Source organism: Cariama cristata, unplaced genomic scaffold (genome assembly GCF_000690535.1).
Source record: "Cariama cristata isolate BGI_N322 unplaced genomic scaffold, ASM69053v1 scaffold591, whole genome shotgun sequence".
Taxonomy (NCBI): domain Eukaryota; kingdom Metazoa; phylum Chordata; class Aves; order Cariamiformes; family Cariamidae; genus Cariama; species Cariama cristata.
The window spans coordinates 139,658-159,146 of NW_009599633.1; the positions used below are offsets into that span (position 1 = coordinate 139,658).

The 19,489-nt window shown below is 41.4% G+C and overlaps 1 protein-coding gene across 1 annotated transcript in view; it reads right to left on the reverse strand.

Annotated features, from left to right (window-relative positions):
- The window catches only part of LOC104168956 (sodium channel protein type 5 subunit alpha-like), a gene marked incomplete at its 5' end in the record, with an annotated part of 137,117 nt that overhangs the window by 95,958 nt on the left and 21,670 nt on the right, over positions 1 to 19,489 (reverse strand). The window contains 3 exons of the mRNA XM_009709740.1: positions 4,404 to 4,642; positions 8,493 to 8,625; positions 18,123 to 18,524. Coding sequence (XP_009708042.1) covers positions 4,404 to 4,642; positions 8,493 to 8,625; positions 18,123 to 18,524 — 774 coding nt within the window. The remainder of the gene's footprint in view (positions 1 to 4,403; positions 4,643 to 8,492; positions 8,626 to 18,122; positions 18,525 to 19,489) is intronic.

A 19,489-nucleotide genomic window follows, 5' to 3' on the forward strand; every position in this document is an offset into this window, starting at 1 on the left:
ATTTGGGTTGTAGTATACCTGCTGTATTATCCCTTTTTATTTTGTTATTATTATCAATACCAGGGCAATGCAAGCCCCCAGTTATTCTGAGGTTATTGCTGGCAGTGAAAGCGATTAGAAACTCTAATTTGAGTCTTAGTCTTTTTTTTACAAATAGTCATAACAATTTTCTTTTCACAGCATCTTGGAAACACATTGCTTATTTATGACCCAGTTCAAATGTCATATTGTGAAACTTCTAATTGGAACATTTTTCTTTAAAACAACATATAAATATTACCTATTAGGCAGAGGGAGAGGGGAAGGAAAGGCTGCTGACAGCAAAATCAGTTTTAACACATTCCTGCAAAGTATCTTAGAGAATCAGATCTTGCCCCCCTTAAGTAACAGTTTAAATGCACAACACAAGGCTACAGAACTTAAAATCACAAAATGTGGAGACCATGTTCTTCATATACTGTTTTATTTTCATTCCAGGTCTCAGTACAAGCTGCACAGAGCTTTATGTTTCTGAAAAATTCTGTGTTGTACATATATATTAAAGCACATGGTTTTCCATGAAACAATCATCATTAGCGCACTATACTGGTCAAAAAAGAGAAGGGAATACAGAGATCACATATCAGTAACATACAGTCAAGAAGAAATGTTTTCCTCCCTATAAGCGGAATTTTTGCAGCATTATCCCAGCAAAACTGATCAACTCTGCACAACAGAGATGAGAAACTCATTAAGATGTGGAAGGGAAAAGTTAAGATTATATAATTATGATATTAAGGAATAAAAATAAATGATCATAGCCCGCATGGCTTTACTCGGTGTAATGCTTCAGGAATTAATTTTACACAATTCCTCATGTAAAATATCTTCTCTTTCTCATCAGTAAAATAATACCTTGGACTGCAGCAATACCTTGGGATGCAGCAACATCCCATCACCGTCTCATACCAAGAACCCAACACAATGACCTGTCTCATATTTCCAAATAGCCAACAATTTCTGAGTCACGGTGGTCAGAGATACCAAAGATTCCCACCAGAATGCTCCAATTTCCCTTAGGACAATGAACAAGACAAAACTGGATGTCTGTGAAATTGTATCCAGGAGACTGCCTTAAAAACCACGATATCACGCTGCGTACATTATGCAACCATCTTGCTGAGAAATTACTCAGGAGGATCACTTTCTTTGCCTGAATCATTTTAATCAATAGCCTTCTGAGAAGGAAATGTCACAGTAAGATAGCAAAATGTCTGAGTCTTCCTAAAGGCATCAGCAATCATGAATGTATACCAGCTACAAATTTCAAATGGCAGTTGTCAAATCGCCAGCACCTGGTACACGGTGACTGCACTTGTACAAGAGGCTGGATATTTAATATGATAAAGGCTGGAAAGAAAACAAGTAACATCTCACTGGTGCTAAACATGGCACTGCTGATTTGGAGAGCTTTGGCTTAAAAAAAGTCTTTTATCTATCATTTCAATCATTTAGGCTGTAATATCGCATAATGGTATCTCAGTTTCTAAAGGAAAACTCAAATTGGGGGAATTTGCCCTATTTACCCATTTTTTAAGTGGTGGCACTGCATAGGCAGATGCACCATGTAAAGATGTACACGTGCTTGGCTGACCTTCTGATCATATTTGAAAATGTTGATTCCTGTACATGCTGAACTAAAGGAATCTGAAGGTAGCAGGTGCTGTGTGAAGTAGAGGGACAATCAAAGCCGGAGATCTCCAATGACGGGCAGCAGATGAAGAATTGCTCTCAGACAAAAAATACCCATATTCCACTTTCATTCTTTCATTTCTCTCAGAAACATTTGAGGACGAAATGCCAAATATCTGCCATTTTTAATATTTCCCCCCATTTAATGCTAGCATAACCACTCAAAGAGGGTTAGATGCAATGGGAAGACAATTGTAAGCTAGCGTGGAAGCAGAGGAGGGGTCTGGCAGTCTACAGCTTAGGGGATGCAGTCACCTGGCAGCCTGCCCTGGAGATGGGACTCCCTTCCCTTTCACAGGGAATTGCAAAAAATGTCAGTTTTTATCACAAATGACTTTGCAAAATCCTGCATAAAATGGAGTTACCTTCCTCTGACCTGCTCTACTCACAATCAATCCAGTTATGCAGGGGTTTAGTAAAGCAGGCGAGGGGGAGCTGGGGCCGTCTGGCCTCTCACAGACCCATCCTGGGATCTCAGGGGAAAGGGAGCCCCATGCCATCAGCCTGCTATAAAAACTATTAGCAAGCTGTTTTACTTATTTTACACTTTAGCACAAAGAGCAGAAATAGCTCTAGGCAGAGCTGAGAAACTCACAGTGAGATTTTTTTTGTTGGGTTTTTTTTGTGGTTTTTTTTTTTTTAGAATTTGCTTTGCAATTCCTCCTTCTGCTCATTGTCTCTATTTCCTTGTTGTCACCAGGCGCAGTCCAGCTCAGCCCCAGCAGGTCTGCAGGAGCCGTGTTGGCAGGAGGGATGCCAGGGGCTAAAGTTTCACTGCCTGTGGTCTGCAAAGGGAGAAACTGATCTGCCAAAAGCAGAGCAAGCAGCAGACACATTTACTATCCCAAGTGCCAGAGGGGAAAATGGCAGCATTGCCACCTGCTCTGATGGATACTGGGTCTGAAGAAGTTTTTTTAAGTCATCTTAGAAGGCCACGAATTGTTGAGCAACAAGTATGGCTGGCTGCAAAGTGGAGCTGGATGCAGTCCTGTGAGATGACTTTCTGAGCTACTCTTATCTACTGCTTTCTGCAGACGGTAAGAGCACAAGTTTGAAGCAAGAGAGACCCAAACAGATTTTTGCTTAGCGCAGCAACAGAGGGAGATTTGTCAAGACACAGCAGCTGAAAAACTGGAGACTGGTCCCACATACTGGGAGAAGAACCTTGACCTGCCCAAGCTGGCCCAGAGCTAAGAATAACAAGGATCAGAGTAAAGAAAAAAATCCATATGTGATGTACCATATATGCTAGGACTGATACAAAAAGTCTGATTATTGCTACTACCCACCTAAGTCTGCCAGTGTAGGACGCTTCTCACTAAAAGCAGACTTTACATCTGTAGTGTCTCTGCATACGCCCACTATAGTCAATAGTCACTACAGTCACTGGCCTCCAGGACATAGTTCACCTTACTCAAAAGTAAAAGTCTTTAAAACATCACATTAATTGTGCCTTAAAATTGTCCATTACTCTATGTTGTCTTTAAAGGGAGACAAAGGCAAACAGCTCAGACAGAGACCCCTACACTGTAAATACCTAAAGTTGGGCAAGATGAAACCCACTTTGAGATACTGCAACCTTCGTTTTTATAGAAACAAAAGGCTTTTTTTATCTCCTCTGTGAGCTTGTCAAATACAAACTTAGCAGCATCCACGTTCCAGGGTACTCCAGACTTACTTATGGTCCTACAGGATATCTCTGCTTCTGCCACTAGATTTTAGGGGGAATTCTACCATGCCATAGCTACATAGCCTGTGCCTTTTCCAATACAGACTCTTCTAAAATTAAAAGGCTTTAAAACTTAATGTTTCAAAGCAGTAAAACACAGTAACTTTTAAACATACACTCAGAGAAAGATGATTAAAGAAAAAGCTTCCGTTTTGTAGTAACTGCAGAATTTCAGTGGCCCCCTGGGTTAACAAATTGTACCAAATCGCCTCTGGAAAGGCTTTTCTGCTGTCCCTGCAGCTTGGCTGTAGATCTGTCACTCTGCTTTTCCTTGGAGAAGTGCAGTCTCTGCTTACTTTGCAGCTCCATCCCCAGCTGCTCCAGCTTGCACATTAAGAGTTTCCCCTCGAAGCATCAGCCATGCTTTGCTCCGTGTCCCCTCTGCCCCGGGGTTTGCACGGCACCCAGCACATTCTGCTGCACAAGGCAGGGAGGCACAGCGGGACTTACAGGGACATACAGAAAATGTACCGTAAGCGCCTCCCTGCATATCTATCTACTTATAGACAAATACCACTCTATTTCCCTTAAAGATCTTGCCTTGTTTTTTTTCTGTAGTTTTTTTTAAACTTAAAATTACTATTAGTCACCAAGAACTGCTGCCTTGTCACTGCTTTACCAGAAATCTCAAATAAACCTCATTAATCCTTCTCTCATCTTCTTTCCTTAAACAGACACAAACTAGATCCACAACAGCCCAGAAACATGGCTTTAATGGTTACTAATAACATTAGAATATGTTAGTTTAATAAAAATAGGCCCTTGTCCTTCATTCCTTTCTCTCCGCCCCCAGAAAGAGATGACTATGTGGACTTGCTTGACAAGTCACAGGCAAAGCGATGCTGACAGCATATCAAAACAGGGTCTTCCCAAGCTGCAGCCAAAATTTTAAAAAGCAGGAAATACACTCCTCAGGTAGCACTTCAAGTTTGCGTTCACTTACCAAATTGCCTATGTAAAGCATGTGGTCAAACTCCTTCGTCATCTTATAATGCTCCAAGGCCATGAAGAGCGTGTTCAGCACAATGCAAAGGGTGATAGTGAGGTCGGTGAATGGGTCCATTACCACGAACTTGACAAATTTCTTGATTAAAAGCCAAAGCGGGCAGCAATCCCAAATGAGAAATTTAACAGCAAAGTGGTTCCAGCAGGGAGGACATTTCTGTTGTGATTCCTCAAGCTCTAAGTCACAAGCAGTAAAAGAACAGTCAATTCACACTGAGTTATATTACAAGAGAACACTTAAAATGACTCATAACATAGAGGAAGGCACCCGAATTACCCCAAACTTTTTTTAGGACAAAAATATTTCTGTCTTAACAGCCTGGCAAATTACACACTTCACGGTTTTTGCCAGTTGACCTGCACTTAGCAGCAGTGACCTATTCTGCAAGTAATAACCTTTTAAAAGTGTCACAAGTAAAAAGGGAGATTCACGCTAAATATGTAAAGTCCAGTATTATATATAGGCTTAGATTTTTACTCTGTTTTCCATTTTGGCAAATTCAAATGGATAAGAATACACTATCTTCATTTAACTTAGACTGGAATATTTTTTTTTGATTCCCAGGTCACATTTTAGAAGTATCTTAAGTAATACCCTTTAAAGCAGTTAAGAGATGAAAGAACTAAAATCCAATATTTAGAGCTGATTTAAGCACTTGAGAGCTAGAGTATCACTGGTTATCAATAGGGTTTCTGTTCTTCATGTGCAATCCAAAAAGGCATTAAGCGTCTGATGTCTTCTGAAAGGCCCACATACAAAATCAGGGGAGTGCATAAGTCAGTTTGAAAATGCTACTGAAGCTCCAGTGTGCTTTTTAAATGTGCTTTTAAAATATTATCTAAAATACAACTTTTATATGCTCATTTTACTTGAGCACAAAAGAATTGAAATAGCTTCATAAGTATAATTTGCGTTAAATGGTGAAAAAGAAAAGCCAAAAAAGACAGTTAATGGCTGAATGATAATGATTAGGAGAATTGCTTAATGCTTTCCTTTTCTGAGTCCTTTATGGGCATGGAATGCTGTATAATGGTTTTAGTCTGTATAATTAGAACCTGCACTGATAACAGGAAAACTTCAGCCAAGGCTGTTATTTCAATCAGTTTATAAACAGCCTCCTCCCTCTAGTCAGGATGCATTCTCTGTGCATTTTTCTTCATTGGACAACAGAAGTGTGGTATTAGGTGTCTTCTAGCAAGCTTTCAAAGTATCAGATGACGTCCTACATGCACAGGTTTTGCACAAACATCTACACTGCTCCAAAATCTCTGGGAAACCAAATTGCTCCCAAGAAATAACTATGTCTTTCCAGCCTCCAAACAGAAGCTTTACGGGTAAGTGCCTGAAATGATGTGAGAACCATCCATACCCCAAACAATTTCAACACAAAATCCTAATTTTGCATTTTTTTTGGAAACTGGCCTCTGAAAGTAATAGAGTTTAGGGCAGACACTTCCAAAAGTATCTAATTTTCCAGGTAAATCCAGAACACATCTATCTATATCCATACTCCTCATAATCACTTCTAATCAAGCCTGCTTATTCCACTATTATTAATTTAGGGACATTCATTATGGACACACAACAGATGAGTGACTCTTTTCGCTGAGGCTCCACACTCAACACAAGCCCCTTTAAGTCCAGGTTGCTGCTAAAAGGGGTAGTTTCATCCCTCTCGGGCTCAGTCACATGTTATTTCTCTGTCCTTTTGCCAGATTTTGTGCTCCTGGACCTTCTGGGTGAGCTGGTTCTGCTTGTTGATCCAGTTGAAAACCAATTGTTTGTACAGTCAAACCAAACTGCAGGAATACAGCAAGGGAAGGAGGAAGATGTGACTGTCCTCTTTTGGCAGCGATGCCACATTAAAATGGTTCAAATTAATTAAGAACCACACCCTTCCCCACCACAGGTGATCTTTGGAAACCACAACAGATTTAATAGTTTTTGAAAAATATCTGCAAAAGGAAGAGGAAAATTAGATTGTAAAAATCTAATTTTTTTAGATTTGCAAGGAGGAGTCCATGGGTGAGACAGTGATTATATTGCTTTTGGCAGTGATGCCACATTAAAATGGTTCAAATCAATTAAGAAACCATACCCTTCCCCACCACAGGTGATCTTTGGAAACCACAACAGATTTAATAGTTTTTGAAAAATATCTGCAAAAGGAAGAGGAAAATTAGATTGTAAAAATCTAATTTTTTTAGATTTGCAAGGAGGAGTCCATGGGTGAGACAGTGATTATATTGCCTTCTGTTAGAGCATTGCCTCTGTTATAGAGGTTGGAATTAGTAAAAAGTAAAATTAGATTCAACTGCTTTTTTTCTGCTACTTTATATTTTAAAAAATAATGGTCAGAAATACACAGTCAAAGTTTGTGTTGGAGGTATTTTTCCTCTTACTTCTAAATGAAAAAACCCTAGGTCCTTCCTTGTCTCCAAGACTTTGCAATGTCTGGGAAAAACAGGCAGATGATGACTACCCAAGAACCTAGAGCAGAAACCAGGTAACTAAAGGGGAAGGGATTTCTGGTCTGGCTGGTTCAGACAGTTTGGCACAAATCATACAGCTATTATTATACTTAAAGCCTGTGACACATTTTATTCTGATTTGATATTCCTCTTGTTGTTAACAAGTATTCAACTTCAATGACTAATCAAAGTCTGGGAGTTAGGAAACCTTTGATAAGGATTGAAACAATTTTCTTCTAGATGAAGCTAAAAATGTACAGCCTCTGAGTTACCCTAGACTTGATGGTTTCTATTTCTGTGGTAAAAAGTAATAGAAAGTACCATTAAATAAATAAGCAGAAGTCCAGCTCAGGCCTTTTAAGCCTTCTTAAGACATTACAAAGAAGCAAATCAATCATACAGCTAATTGTGAAACCTCAGAGAAAACAAATAAAAACTTTGCAGACTACACTAAACACAGGAATCTATTGAAGTGATTATTTACCTATTAAGAATACCACTCTTTATTTATTTAAACATATCTCTCTCTCTCTGTTCTGGTCATAGTACTGCTGAATACAATCACAGGGAATGGTTAAAAGCTGAGAAAGAAGTGCTCTGTGGTTTCATGTTGGGCTGTCTCCAAAGAGCTAGGTCCAGTCCTTCTCTGTAAGGCATCTCCCAGATAAGTCCCTCTGTCTTGCCTTGCCTTCCTATTCATCAGTAACACAGAGAATAAGGCTGCAGGAGAATCGAAAATTTCCTTTGCTCTGCATTGTGTTCTTGACAGAGATTTTTCTATACTCTTGGTTGCTACCTCCTATCTTGTCTCAGTTTAAAATGTAGGAGACACAAGGAACTGTAAGAAGCCCCTCTGTGCTGCATGGAAAGAGCCTCGAAATGTGACGTCTTGCCATGAGTTGTTGTCTTGCTATCAATAAATCTATGAAAGGGAAATGACATTTCCTGTGTATGGACAGACAGGGAAGGGAAATCCTCCTGCACCTAACGAGAAGCCTAATAAGCAATGGAAAAATTTGCTGAGAAATATTTGCATGGACAAATGGGTCCTTTGAGCATCCTTAAATTTCATGGTGGGATTCAAATACCCACCAAACTGTTGTGTCCCACCAGCTGCTCTGCAGGAAGGAGACTTTCTTCCCCCACAACTTGGAAGTTCTGCACATAGCTGGTCACTGCACATGCCAGGCTTTGCATCAGCTCCAGAGAGATGAGATATAAATGTTATGTACAGTCATCCAAAGAGTCTGGTGCTCCACTACCCTGCATCTTGGTTAGTCCTGTGTAAATCAAATACCGTGGGGGCACAAAATCTTACCAGATCCAATTTTGATTATATGGCCAGCATTTTGCCAGGATTTTTACAAGTTCACAGGTAAGATAGTGATTATATTGCCTTCTGTTACAGCATTGCCCCTGTTATAAGAGTTGCAATGACTATCTATAACGCCTTCTTGCAAAACAAGAGTTTAATATTAGGGTCTTTTGTGTTACTTTGTTCCTGTCAATCAACATTCATACGGCTTTGCATCAGGGAACTAAAGACGTATTTTACCTTCCAGGGCACTGGTGATGATGCTGACAGCGCTCACTGCCCTCTGCCTCTGAAAGGGTTCGTCCGAGTGGTCCACCGATGGGCGGTGGGGCATTAAAAGCTGCTTCTTGCTTGCCTCATCTGAGGGAGAGGTCTGTTTAAATAAAAAAATGGGATCAGCAGAATAAAAACAAGGCAGATATCGGGTAGCATTTCCAAAATTGCCTAAGCACTATTTTTCCCATCTGAAAAGTCCAAAGCTCACTGATTTCCCAATTAGACACACGCTGATTGGGTACTGCTTTTGAAAACGGCACTTCGAGCAATTTTGGAAACTTTGCCCTGCCATTTACTTTCATGTAAACAGGTGAAAGAGGCAGGTGAAAATAAAGGGATGCTTCTGGAGTTGGAGAAACAGCAGTGCTACTTTACCACGCTCTTTCCTCGTGAAAGAAGCCTAGCTTAATTGCATTAATTATTCCATTATTTCTGAAATGTGTTAACTGTTTAATTATACTGCTAGAAGATGAAAAGGGGCGTGGATAACAGCTCCGTTACAGGCCTCCGATATCATACCAAGCAAACTGACTCCTCAACACATGTTTTCACTCGTTCTGAAACACTGCCAAATCTCAGGAACATACTGTGATTCTGATGATCTTTGGTGTCACGGATTTCTGAAGCTCTGTAATTAGAGAGAATCTCAGCTTCTTTTTTCTTGGGGAAAAAAAATAATAATCCAAACTCTATAGTTCTCATGTTTCTCAAGGAAAAGCTTAAAAAAAAAAAACACCAAAGCAATCAAACACCAGAAAACAGAACTCCCAAACTGTCTTTATTTGATATTTCATTTTAAATTAGTTTATGGTTTCTGAAGGCTTGGGTTTCAGAAGTCAACCAGAAACACAGTATAGCTGCAGACACACACTGTATTAAATACTTTATATTGTCAGCTCACAAGAGCAAGATGTTAAGACTTTTATTATTATGAGCTCGCACTTCATACAGAGATAAATCTCACTTGCTTTACTCCTCCAGCTCTCCCACAAGCAGAAGGAAAGATGGTGGCTGAGATGTAAGGATCTAGGAAAGCCATTTTCACCATCATTCTCTGTTGCAGACCTCCTGGTGGAGACACTCAGTCTCCCAAAATAAATCTTTTAACAGCCTCTGTCCTGCTCCTCCAAGCATACAGGCTATGAGGTCCAAGACACTATGTAAGCAAGGGAGAAGCACTGTAGATAGATGGGTCCTGATGGCTCTTGCAATATAGCTCAAGGAAATGTGAAATGAGTAGAAATCCCTATGAAGATGATAACCCTTGGTTTATACAGATGTCAGAGTAGCTGCTTTTGCTTTTCCATAGTCAAATGAACTGCAGGAATCTGATTCAGTCTTCTGGATTTTCTCATCACTTGGGTCTGAAATGGCCCCAAGCAGCGCCCAGGATGCCAACCGAGATGTGCCATGGGCAGCAGCTCCACAGCTCTGCCATCTGGGCCTGGGACATGCACCCAGAGGGACTCGGGATCCCTCCTCTTCACCATTTCTCTGCCAAAACTGCTCTACAAGAAAGGCAATTCTGTGAGAACGGCAGGAAAAAAGCACTGAAGGTCTACGAGCTGTCTTTCTGGAGTGTGACCTCTTCAGGGCAGGGGACATCCCCTTGTCAGATGGTCATAAAGGACAAAGATATTTGGCTACTGCTTGACACTGAAAATGATAGCCAGGATACTGCTCCCAGGTCACTTCAAAGTACTGCAGTTAAAAATACCAATCCCTGCAAGACCAGAGAAGAGTAAGGACTTTTAAAGCAAGCACTTAAAATATTAGCTAAGCCAGGAAAGCAGTAATGCTTCAAAATGGCTTTTTTTTTCCCTAAAATGTTTTTTGTTAAAACAATTGGCTCTTTGTCCATTGAGTTACTGACGCAGTCATCTCAAAAGGAGAGGTGTAATCAGAACCTATTCAAAGACACTCTTACTTGTGCACAACGTAACAAGAAAACGCTCTATCCTTAGCTCAGGAGCTGGGAAAAGCAGGAACAGTATTACAGATGCACTAGTTCACTTGATTCCCTTCACCTCAAAAACATCCAATAAAAAGCAAAGAAACAACAAATGTTTTATTAATGAAGAAAGCATCTACAAAACTGCATAATCATTTGTGCCAGTTAGGAGTACATAACAAATACATGGGACTGAAAAGAAAGAATTAGACAAGGAGATAAAAAATATGAGGGAGACAAATTTCAAATTGGAATAAACTAAAAAAGTAAAAGCAAAGAAAAAGGGGGGGGGGAAAAAAGCACCAAATAAAAACCCAACTCTTCCAGTTCCCTCTGTCTGTAGAATGAACCATAAGAAAATCTCACATTTCAAATTCCTCTGGATCATCTAATTCTTTTTAAACTGTACCATCTTCCCATCCCATCTGACCCAAAGCTTAGGATGTACCAGTAGGACGTCTTTAGACAACCTCATCCCTAGAAGTACCAGTTTTCTGCTAAGAAATATACTCTATTCTTATTCATGCATGCAGAAGTACTTTTGCAGAAGTTATGAATTGGTGGCTTTTATCTGAAAGCCACCTTTTACTCACAGGTGCAAAGAGAATTCACTGGAGAGGTAAAAAGTCAAAGGAAAAACATCCAGAGATTCATTCTTCCTATTTTTTGATTCAGCTAAATCAGAGTAAATGAAAAGCCCAAGTTAAACAGGTTTGGCGTATCCTTCATAAAAAAATAACAAGCAACCAACTTTTTCCCTAGGTTTGATGTGATATTCCCAACGCAGTAAGTTTTTTAAGTCACTCTATTTATCTTTCCAGCCCAGCATCCTCAATTCTGCTACCTGTGTCATGAGAAGCAGTCCCCAAGACTTCAGGAGTCCTGCTGGAGTCAAGGGGGCTGTTTGCAGTGTGCCGTCCTCCCTGTACAAAGGGATATTTCTGAAGGAGACATGTGCATGGCTCCTTCCTTCCTTCATCTCTGGAGAGGTGAGGTGGTGCAATTTGCTGCTGGTCCACACGCAGAGCGAACGCTATCCCCAGACCCTGGACACAGTGTCTGGCAGGCAATGCCGGGATGTAAGGAATACTCCTGTGGTCTTACAGGATGACATGGTCTCCTTCCCAATAGAGAAGTAAATCTAGCACATAGTCAACTTGTCATTTACTATAAAGTATTTTTCAGGAAAGAAAGTTTCCATCCAGGTGAATTGCTTAAAATTATTGAAGTTACTTAGGGAAGTTTATGAGCTTTCATTCTTTGTAAATAATAGATATGTGAGGGGGGTTTTTATTATTTATTTTAGAACAGAGATAGCTAATAGTCACGCAAGGAACCAGTAGTTTTTGCACTCTGAGATAGAAAGCAGTTCCAGGAACTGGACAAACAAGGCAGCACAAAGGCTATTATCATTACAGAGAGAATATACACAGGCATAGTTGTTCATCATACTTATATTTCTATAGAAATTAAGCAAAAATAACTAGGGTGCCTATGATTATGCAAGGAGTTTCCTTAGGATCCAGATGAGAAATCACAATGGAGTTAAACACAAGCACCTCCAGGAGGATGAGATTATTTGTGTTGCTCCCTGATTGACTGGAAATGTTTCTCCCTTGGATTAGCCAAATTCTATAGGGACAAGTATACTATTCAGTAATTTACATGTAAATGAGGATGCATAACACTGCAGAATTATTTTCTTCTGAGTGCCTACAGTTCTGAGATATGTCAAAACTGTTATGTGAAGATGGGTTTATACATGGCAGCATCTTAAAGACCACATTTGGGAACTGGGACAGGTTTAATTTTCCTTGTACAGTAAAAATCTTTTCAAGCATAAAAAGAGGTGGACAGGGCACACCATGAACAATGGACCCAGTAAGGCACTTGGACAAATATTTAATGAGATTGAAGGTGACCATAATAGTGCACAGTATTAAAAAGAAGCCATTTAATTTTGTGGATGATTGATTATTTAAAGAGATGCACTGTACACTGGAGAAGCTTGAAATATTTGTATCAAATCTGAATGATTTACGCTTAGGATGTGCTAAAGCAAAGTTTGAAATGCACAGAAACTAGTGCTGTGGTGACAACTCTCTGTGACAGCAGCAGAGGGCTAGCTAGCTTTTGTCCATATAACTTATTGATGGCGATTTTTGGATGACTTATTCTGTTGATCTTTTTTCTGAACATGGAAACTGCTAACAGTTTCCCTTTTCACCAGTCCTGTGGCAAAGCCAGAACGCAAAAAAAATAAATTTTACCTTGGGGCGGTTTTAGGGTCAACAAGAAAACCTCAAACCAATGTGGTCAGCAAACCAGCTTTATGCTTAGTGGCAACAAAAGCCAAAGTCTTTTTTTTTTTTTTTTTAAACAAAAAAGACAAAAATGTTTATCTAAAGATAAGCTTCTAAATCCTTAGTTCAGCACCTCAATAAGCAGCCTGGCCTTTCTTAAGGGCTCACTCCCCACTAGTTTTCACTCCTGTCAAGACAGCAATACTTGGCATTTCTAGTTTCCTAACAGAAAAAAACATATGTGCAACCAAAAGGAAATTCTGGAAAGGTCGTATGTGCAAGAGGGATACCATGGGTAGCTCTAACCTCAGCCTCGTTGCCCATCCCAAAGCCATGCCACAGGTTGGCCCCACTCTGCACTTGGGCTGATGGGAAGCTCTGGAGAGCAGGTGCCCCAGGGAGAGCAAAGCAGTGGGGACCACCACCTAACAGCCAGCTGCCCACTTGCAAACAACGACCTCCTCAGTCCTGCATCCATTTCTCTGCCACTTCTAATCTCCAAAATAATTGGAAAGTCAAGCTAAACTTTTAACTTTGTGATTTACCTGCAGAGTTACAGAAAGGACTCCAGTTGGCTTTAGGAGGCAAGAGGAGATGCTGTCCTGTGCATTTCTTAACCCTCAAGAAATTCTTGACAGCCACAGGTGACGTCTTACTCATCCTCATCAGATCCCATTGATAAATTGAGCTCCAGATAACAGCTCATTAACTTAATCCAATGCTGTTCAAACAGATCAATACTTTGTGAAGGGAGATGTTACTCTAACCTCTTAACTAAGAAACACCAGGACACAACAGAGCAATATATAACTACAAATAAATACTACAGGAATGCACAGAACCTTTAGGCTGTAGTTTGCCCTGAAGTTACTTACATAATGTATAGACTTTCTCTAAAAAAGGCAGAAGCCCAAACTCCCAGCCCAGCAATCAGCAGGACCATAAAAACTTAATTCTTCATACCTCTCAGTCTCAGGCCAAGGCAAAAAAAAATAGGGCTTTAAGCATAGTCACCAGGTCCTGCTTATGTCTTATTTATATTGGGTAAGTTTGATGAAATCAGCAGCTGCACCAGTTGAAGAAAGCTGGTAGGAGAACAGGACCAACATGATGAAATCAGCAGCAGCACGACTTGAAGAAAGCTAGTAGAACAGGACCAACCCTCATTCAGTCCTCTGCAGGACACACCAGAGATTTCCTGGAGAGCAACTAGGACTTACTATGGGTTTCTTGGGATGAGCTCCCTGCACCCCTCAGACTTGAACACCTGTTGCTCTTCACATCCAGGTGAAGACTGCCTGACCCAGAGCCACCTTTGTGAAGGGTGTTTGCAGATCATACGTTTATATTGCACTACTTTGCTCTTCATATGACCTCAGCAGGCTTTCTACCTTGAATGCTGTAGTGTAACTCTCCGTGCTGCCAAAGGCAGCTCCCCAGCAATGCTGTCACCGCTCCTGGTGGGTGCTCTTATGTGGCATGGGAACATTAATGAGTGTAGCAAAGTGCGCAGAGACGCATGGGTTCCCTGCAGGGGACAGGATGACCCTCCTCCTGCTCAGGCTGTGCACTGATAGGACAAGAGGAAACGGTCTTCATAGGACAAGAGGAAACAGTCTCAAGTTGCGCCTGGGGAGGTTCAGGTTAGATATTAGGAAGAACTTCTTCACTGTAAGGGTCTTTAGGCATTGGAACAGGCTCCCCAGGGAGGTGGTGAAGTCACCGTCCCTGGAGGTGTTCAAAAAACGTTTAGATGTGGCGCTTCGAGACATGGTTTAGTGGGTTTAGCGGGCATGGTGGCATCGGGTGTACAGTTGGACTTGATGATCTTTGGTTGGACTTGATGATCTTTGAGGTCTCTTCCAACAATAATGATTCTATGATTCTATGAAGCCCCTGGTGACTTGGCAGGACTGCTTTGGTGCAGAAGACTGCATGGACGGATGCTGTCCTGCATGGATCACACTGTCCATGGCCAGCAAGCTGCTGACCAGTCAGACTACCCCAGCTGACAAGACTGATGGGCCTAAGCACCATCCATTGAGACTATTTGAAATCTCTCCTGTTTCACTAGCTGTATTTAGGGATATAGGGGAGGAGATGAAAAGTGCAAGCATGCTTGGTTTCTGATGGAAACACACACATCTGTGCTAAGCAGCCAGGGCCATCTGAAGAGCATTTGGAATTGGCTCTTTTAGCTTACATGCTCTTCTGCAGTCAAGTGTCAGGAGACCACTCATCTGAATCACCAGCTTGAAGAGTGGGATAATCTGCTGCAGCCACCTCTCTCATGGGAGAGGGCACAAGCTGCACAGATGCCTTCATGTCAGCTCAGCTGCCACCTGCAGCCATTCCCGTGGGCAAACAGTCCTTGGCTGGGACATGGGGTAGCAGTTGCAACGACACAAAGGCATGAAAATTGTTCATCGTGGTCCCAACTACTTAGCCTGAGGTAAAATCTTCAGGCTGAATGTTACCAAAACTGATCAAGCTAAAATTCTCAAAAGTGGCTAGTGGCTTTTTGTGCTTTCCCTGAGAAACCTTAGGAGGGCTCAGTTTGAAATCATCTGCTGAAACTACGGTCTGCTTAAGGGCTGCAGGTTGGAAACTCAAAACCAGAGACAGTTAGATCTTGTTTGATACTTACTTTGCCTTTTAAACCAGAAGTGCTCTTCCAAGCTTTCCCCAAACCAGAATTCAGTGGTCTCCCCCTCAGTAGCAATCAGACAGGTCTGTGTTAACACTTATCTGATACCACTGAGCATCACAGAGGGACCTAAAAAATGTGTCTTCAAAACCCAACACTGTAAAATGTGTTTTGCCAGCTCCATCAACTCAGATGTTTTGTTTACATGAGTGAAGCCACATTTAACCTCAGGAGGATGCAAGTCAGGTCTTAATGCACATTACAGTGATGCCTTTTTCATGGACTGGTCCTTTGTTTCTTGTTCAAGGAAGATACAACAGATAGCACAAGTGGGTCCTTTTTCAACATAGCCTTACACTCGTACAAAATAAATAACTGTAGCAGGGTCATTGTGGTTAATGAGGTAACTTCAACTTCACCCTGCAGCATCTTTCTTTTGCTTCCCCTAAACATATCAAGAGACTATAAAAAGAAGCCAGAGCGGCTAACAAAGAACAAACCCAACTTCAAATTTTAACAAGAAAAAGGCAAAAATACTCAAACACAAAGCCCAGAAGCATGTCGATTTATCTCCAAGCACACTGAGGTGTTGGATTTACTATTTCCTTTTGCCTGCACTCCAGAGCTGAGGCTGCACGTTCGTGCCCAGCGCTTATGGTTCTTGTAGCTAATACATCTGTACAGCAATGGGCTTCTTGCCAATTAGCTTTTAACTCCAGCTTACATTTTCTGGATAGATTAGATACCAAACCTGTTTTGCAGAAGACACAACATCCTTCACACTGCATCACTGAATGAGCATCTGTTACTGTAGTGCCTGGGTGTTATTTCCTAGATGACCAGGGAACTGCCAAGTGAACTCATCCACCCAAGCCATTCAATTTTCAACATCCATTTTTTAAAAGCCAAATGAAAAGAAATGCCAGCAGAACTCAAAGCCTCTCTGTCACCTCAGGACCCAATCCTGTAAAATACCAGTATTTCCTGTGAAAGGCTGAATGCTCTCATGCTTTGTTAAGCTTTTTCTGACAGCTGGGAAAGCCTCAGCAGCCCGCAGAGCTGCTTTCCTTACGGAGGAAAGGGGGACATCCACTACTTGTCTACTGAGGCCTTTCTACTTTGGTTCAGGTTTTTTTTTTTTTTTAAATATGCACAAATTTTCTTCCACAGTTCCTTTAATGCACAGCCTTTTTTTGCACCAAGCTAAGTCCAATAAAACTCCACTATCTACAAATAGTGTTTCTGTTGCTCAGCTGTCTAAAGACTACTCTCAGGACTGGTCTTCCTTGTCTGCAGAGAGTAAAAATGGGAGTACCAAGGTCCTAAATGAACAAAGGTGTGAACATCTGAAAAAGCAGCGGCAGCCTTAAAACTGTCAACAAAACAGATAATTCTCACAATAACCAGCTTCCCACGCACAGCTCGGCCCCTCCTCTCATGCACAGTGTGAAAGTTTATTTGCAGGACTAGAGGGAATGCCTGGATCGATGAGGGAAAAAATTCAGTCCAAAGCTTGAAAGGGAAGGAGTTGCCTGGCTCTGAAGAAAAAAAACTACTTCTCAATTTACTGATAATCTGACACCACGGCTGCAATGCATTTCACTCACCTTTCTCTTCAGGAAATACCTTGCCTAACACATGTAGAATCACATTTGCTTATTTCCACACCAAGGTAACCCAGTTTTGGCACCTTGTTACTCTGAGTGGGCTTCATTTCACCTGACTGAAGACATGTGCAATATAGAGTTATTCATCTTGGGCTCCCCTTGTAGTTAAAGTGAACAGAAAAAGGCACTTTCAGGGAATGACTCATTTTTCATCTCTAAGAAGAAATAAATCCTGCCCACACTGACTGTAGTGACTAGACCTCCGTTGCTTTAAAGACTGTTGAGAGTAACGAGCTCCAATGTAGATTATCTACATTAAAAGAGATAAATTCTCACCATATCAAACTAGCAAACTGTCCAAATTGCCCTGCCTGTGTAGCAGCTATTTCCATAACACCATCTCATGGTTTTCCAAGTGAATTTGTTCTTGGATCCTAATGGTATTTGTCCTAATAGCTTTATTTATAGCCTTGTTAAATATTTTGCAGTAGTGGTGCTTTGCAACAAAGATCCTGGCAATCTGCAAAAGGCTTGAAGTCTGTTGATCAGCTGCTCATCTTTCCTGGGTGTTATTTGAACTGGATGCTGAACCTTTCTGGGAACTACCTTTGGACTCTAAGAACAGCCCTCCACAAGTAGCTGTACAGAAGACCAGAGGTTAGATGCAAACAGATAGCAACCAGTGGGAGGAAACGCAGTCTCAAGATGGTAAGACTCACACTGAATCATTTTAAAAGCATCATTTTCTAGCCACCGGACAATGTCAGATATTCAAATGTCAAAAGAAACCAACTTTAAAAACGTCCTTACAAGAAAAGAAAATTCATATTAAACCCAAGATTTAGGTATTTGCCTCCAGCCAGCTCTGAAGAGTAAGTCTGACCAGGAGTCATGAACCTCTCTTACATGACACTAGACACATGTTGCTGCGTGAGTAAGCCTGTTGTCTTCCCACCCTGCCTAGGATGGTGGGTCTGGGTTTCTCACTGTAGACTGCATGTCGCGTAAATAAATTACAGCAAACTCCAACAACATTTAGAAGGAAACAAGAGTGTGAATCACATACAAAAGTTATAAAGTACTCACCAGGTCGCCTGTTCCAGGCTTTTCCATAATAACTGGGGGGAGCAGTAACCCTGCAGGAGAAGTAGGGTCTGGGTTGAGTGCCCCGGTGCCTCCTCCTATCAGGGAAACCACACCATTGCAATCCACTGAGCTGTTCCTTTTGCCCGTCTGGATGTAGTTGGGAGTAGTAGGGTGAGAACTATGGCTCACTTGACTTTGCACGCTTGGACGCCTCCCAGATCTTGGAATTAAGAGAGAGCCTCGGTGGCTTTCATTTTCCCCAGCAGTGCTGATCTCATCATCGGCAAAATCTGTTTCGGAGCCAGTGTCTCTGCCACGGAGTCGGAAACTGAATATGCTTCCGTGGCTGGTTCTGCGCTTCACCAAGTTTGCACTGGGACCATAACTAATGCCAAGGAGAGTCTAGAAACCCCCAGAAAGGAAAAAGGGGAAAGAGAAACAACATTTTGCAACATGTTTTCCGGAGCAAGGAAGGTCTGGGGAGAGCAGTAAGTTCCGTTTTAAACCAAGTGCTTCAGAGAAAGGCTTAATTACACATATTCAACCTTCACAAAGTTAAGAGGTTGAATAGTCATTCCTAGCTGTTAGGTATTTATCTAATACTTGACAGTTAAAGATGTACTGAAATAGGAAGGGTCAAGGTGGCATTCACCTTGTAGCATGATGCTTCCTTTGCTTCTATTCCCCCCCTGTCTGATAAGCACCAAAGGACCTGGGAAGGCAGCACAAGGAGTGGAAGACAGGAGCAGGGAAGGGGATCCAGCTCCAGTTTACTGAATTATCACACATCTTCATATCAGCTAGGGAAGGAACGTTGCAGTGGGAGAAGAAGAGATAAAGAAATAGGGCAGGAAATGAACTACAGGGAAAATGAGAAGAAGAGGGAAGAAGAAGAAGCAGAATACGACGGAAGAAGGTGATAAAGGAAAAACAAAAAAACCAAGAGCAATAAGAGGGATATGGTTTATTAGTTTGTAAAATGATTATCCCAATGCACACGGCTGCTTTAAAGGGTAGGTAACCTCAGTACACAGCAGTCTCCCTCACACTCAAATATCAGCCTTGACGATCCATTCTGACGTCAGCTAGTGAGAGTGCAACTCTGACAGCATGAGCAAGACGTAGCCAAGGACTAAACATGCCTAAACCCTGGCAGAGTAAAAAGGATGTTCAGAAAATGCATAAGGAATTAAAGTCTATCCCCTTCCCTGGTATCTGAAGAGGAAATTATTGGAGTAAGAGCATTTAGGCAGAACATACTTTTGATTTCATGACTTGTACAGAATTTTCAGCTTCTTCAGAACTTTCTCATGAGCCAAGTATATACGAAGAGAGGTCACATCTCCACAGCACCCACAAAACAGACA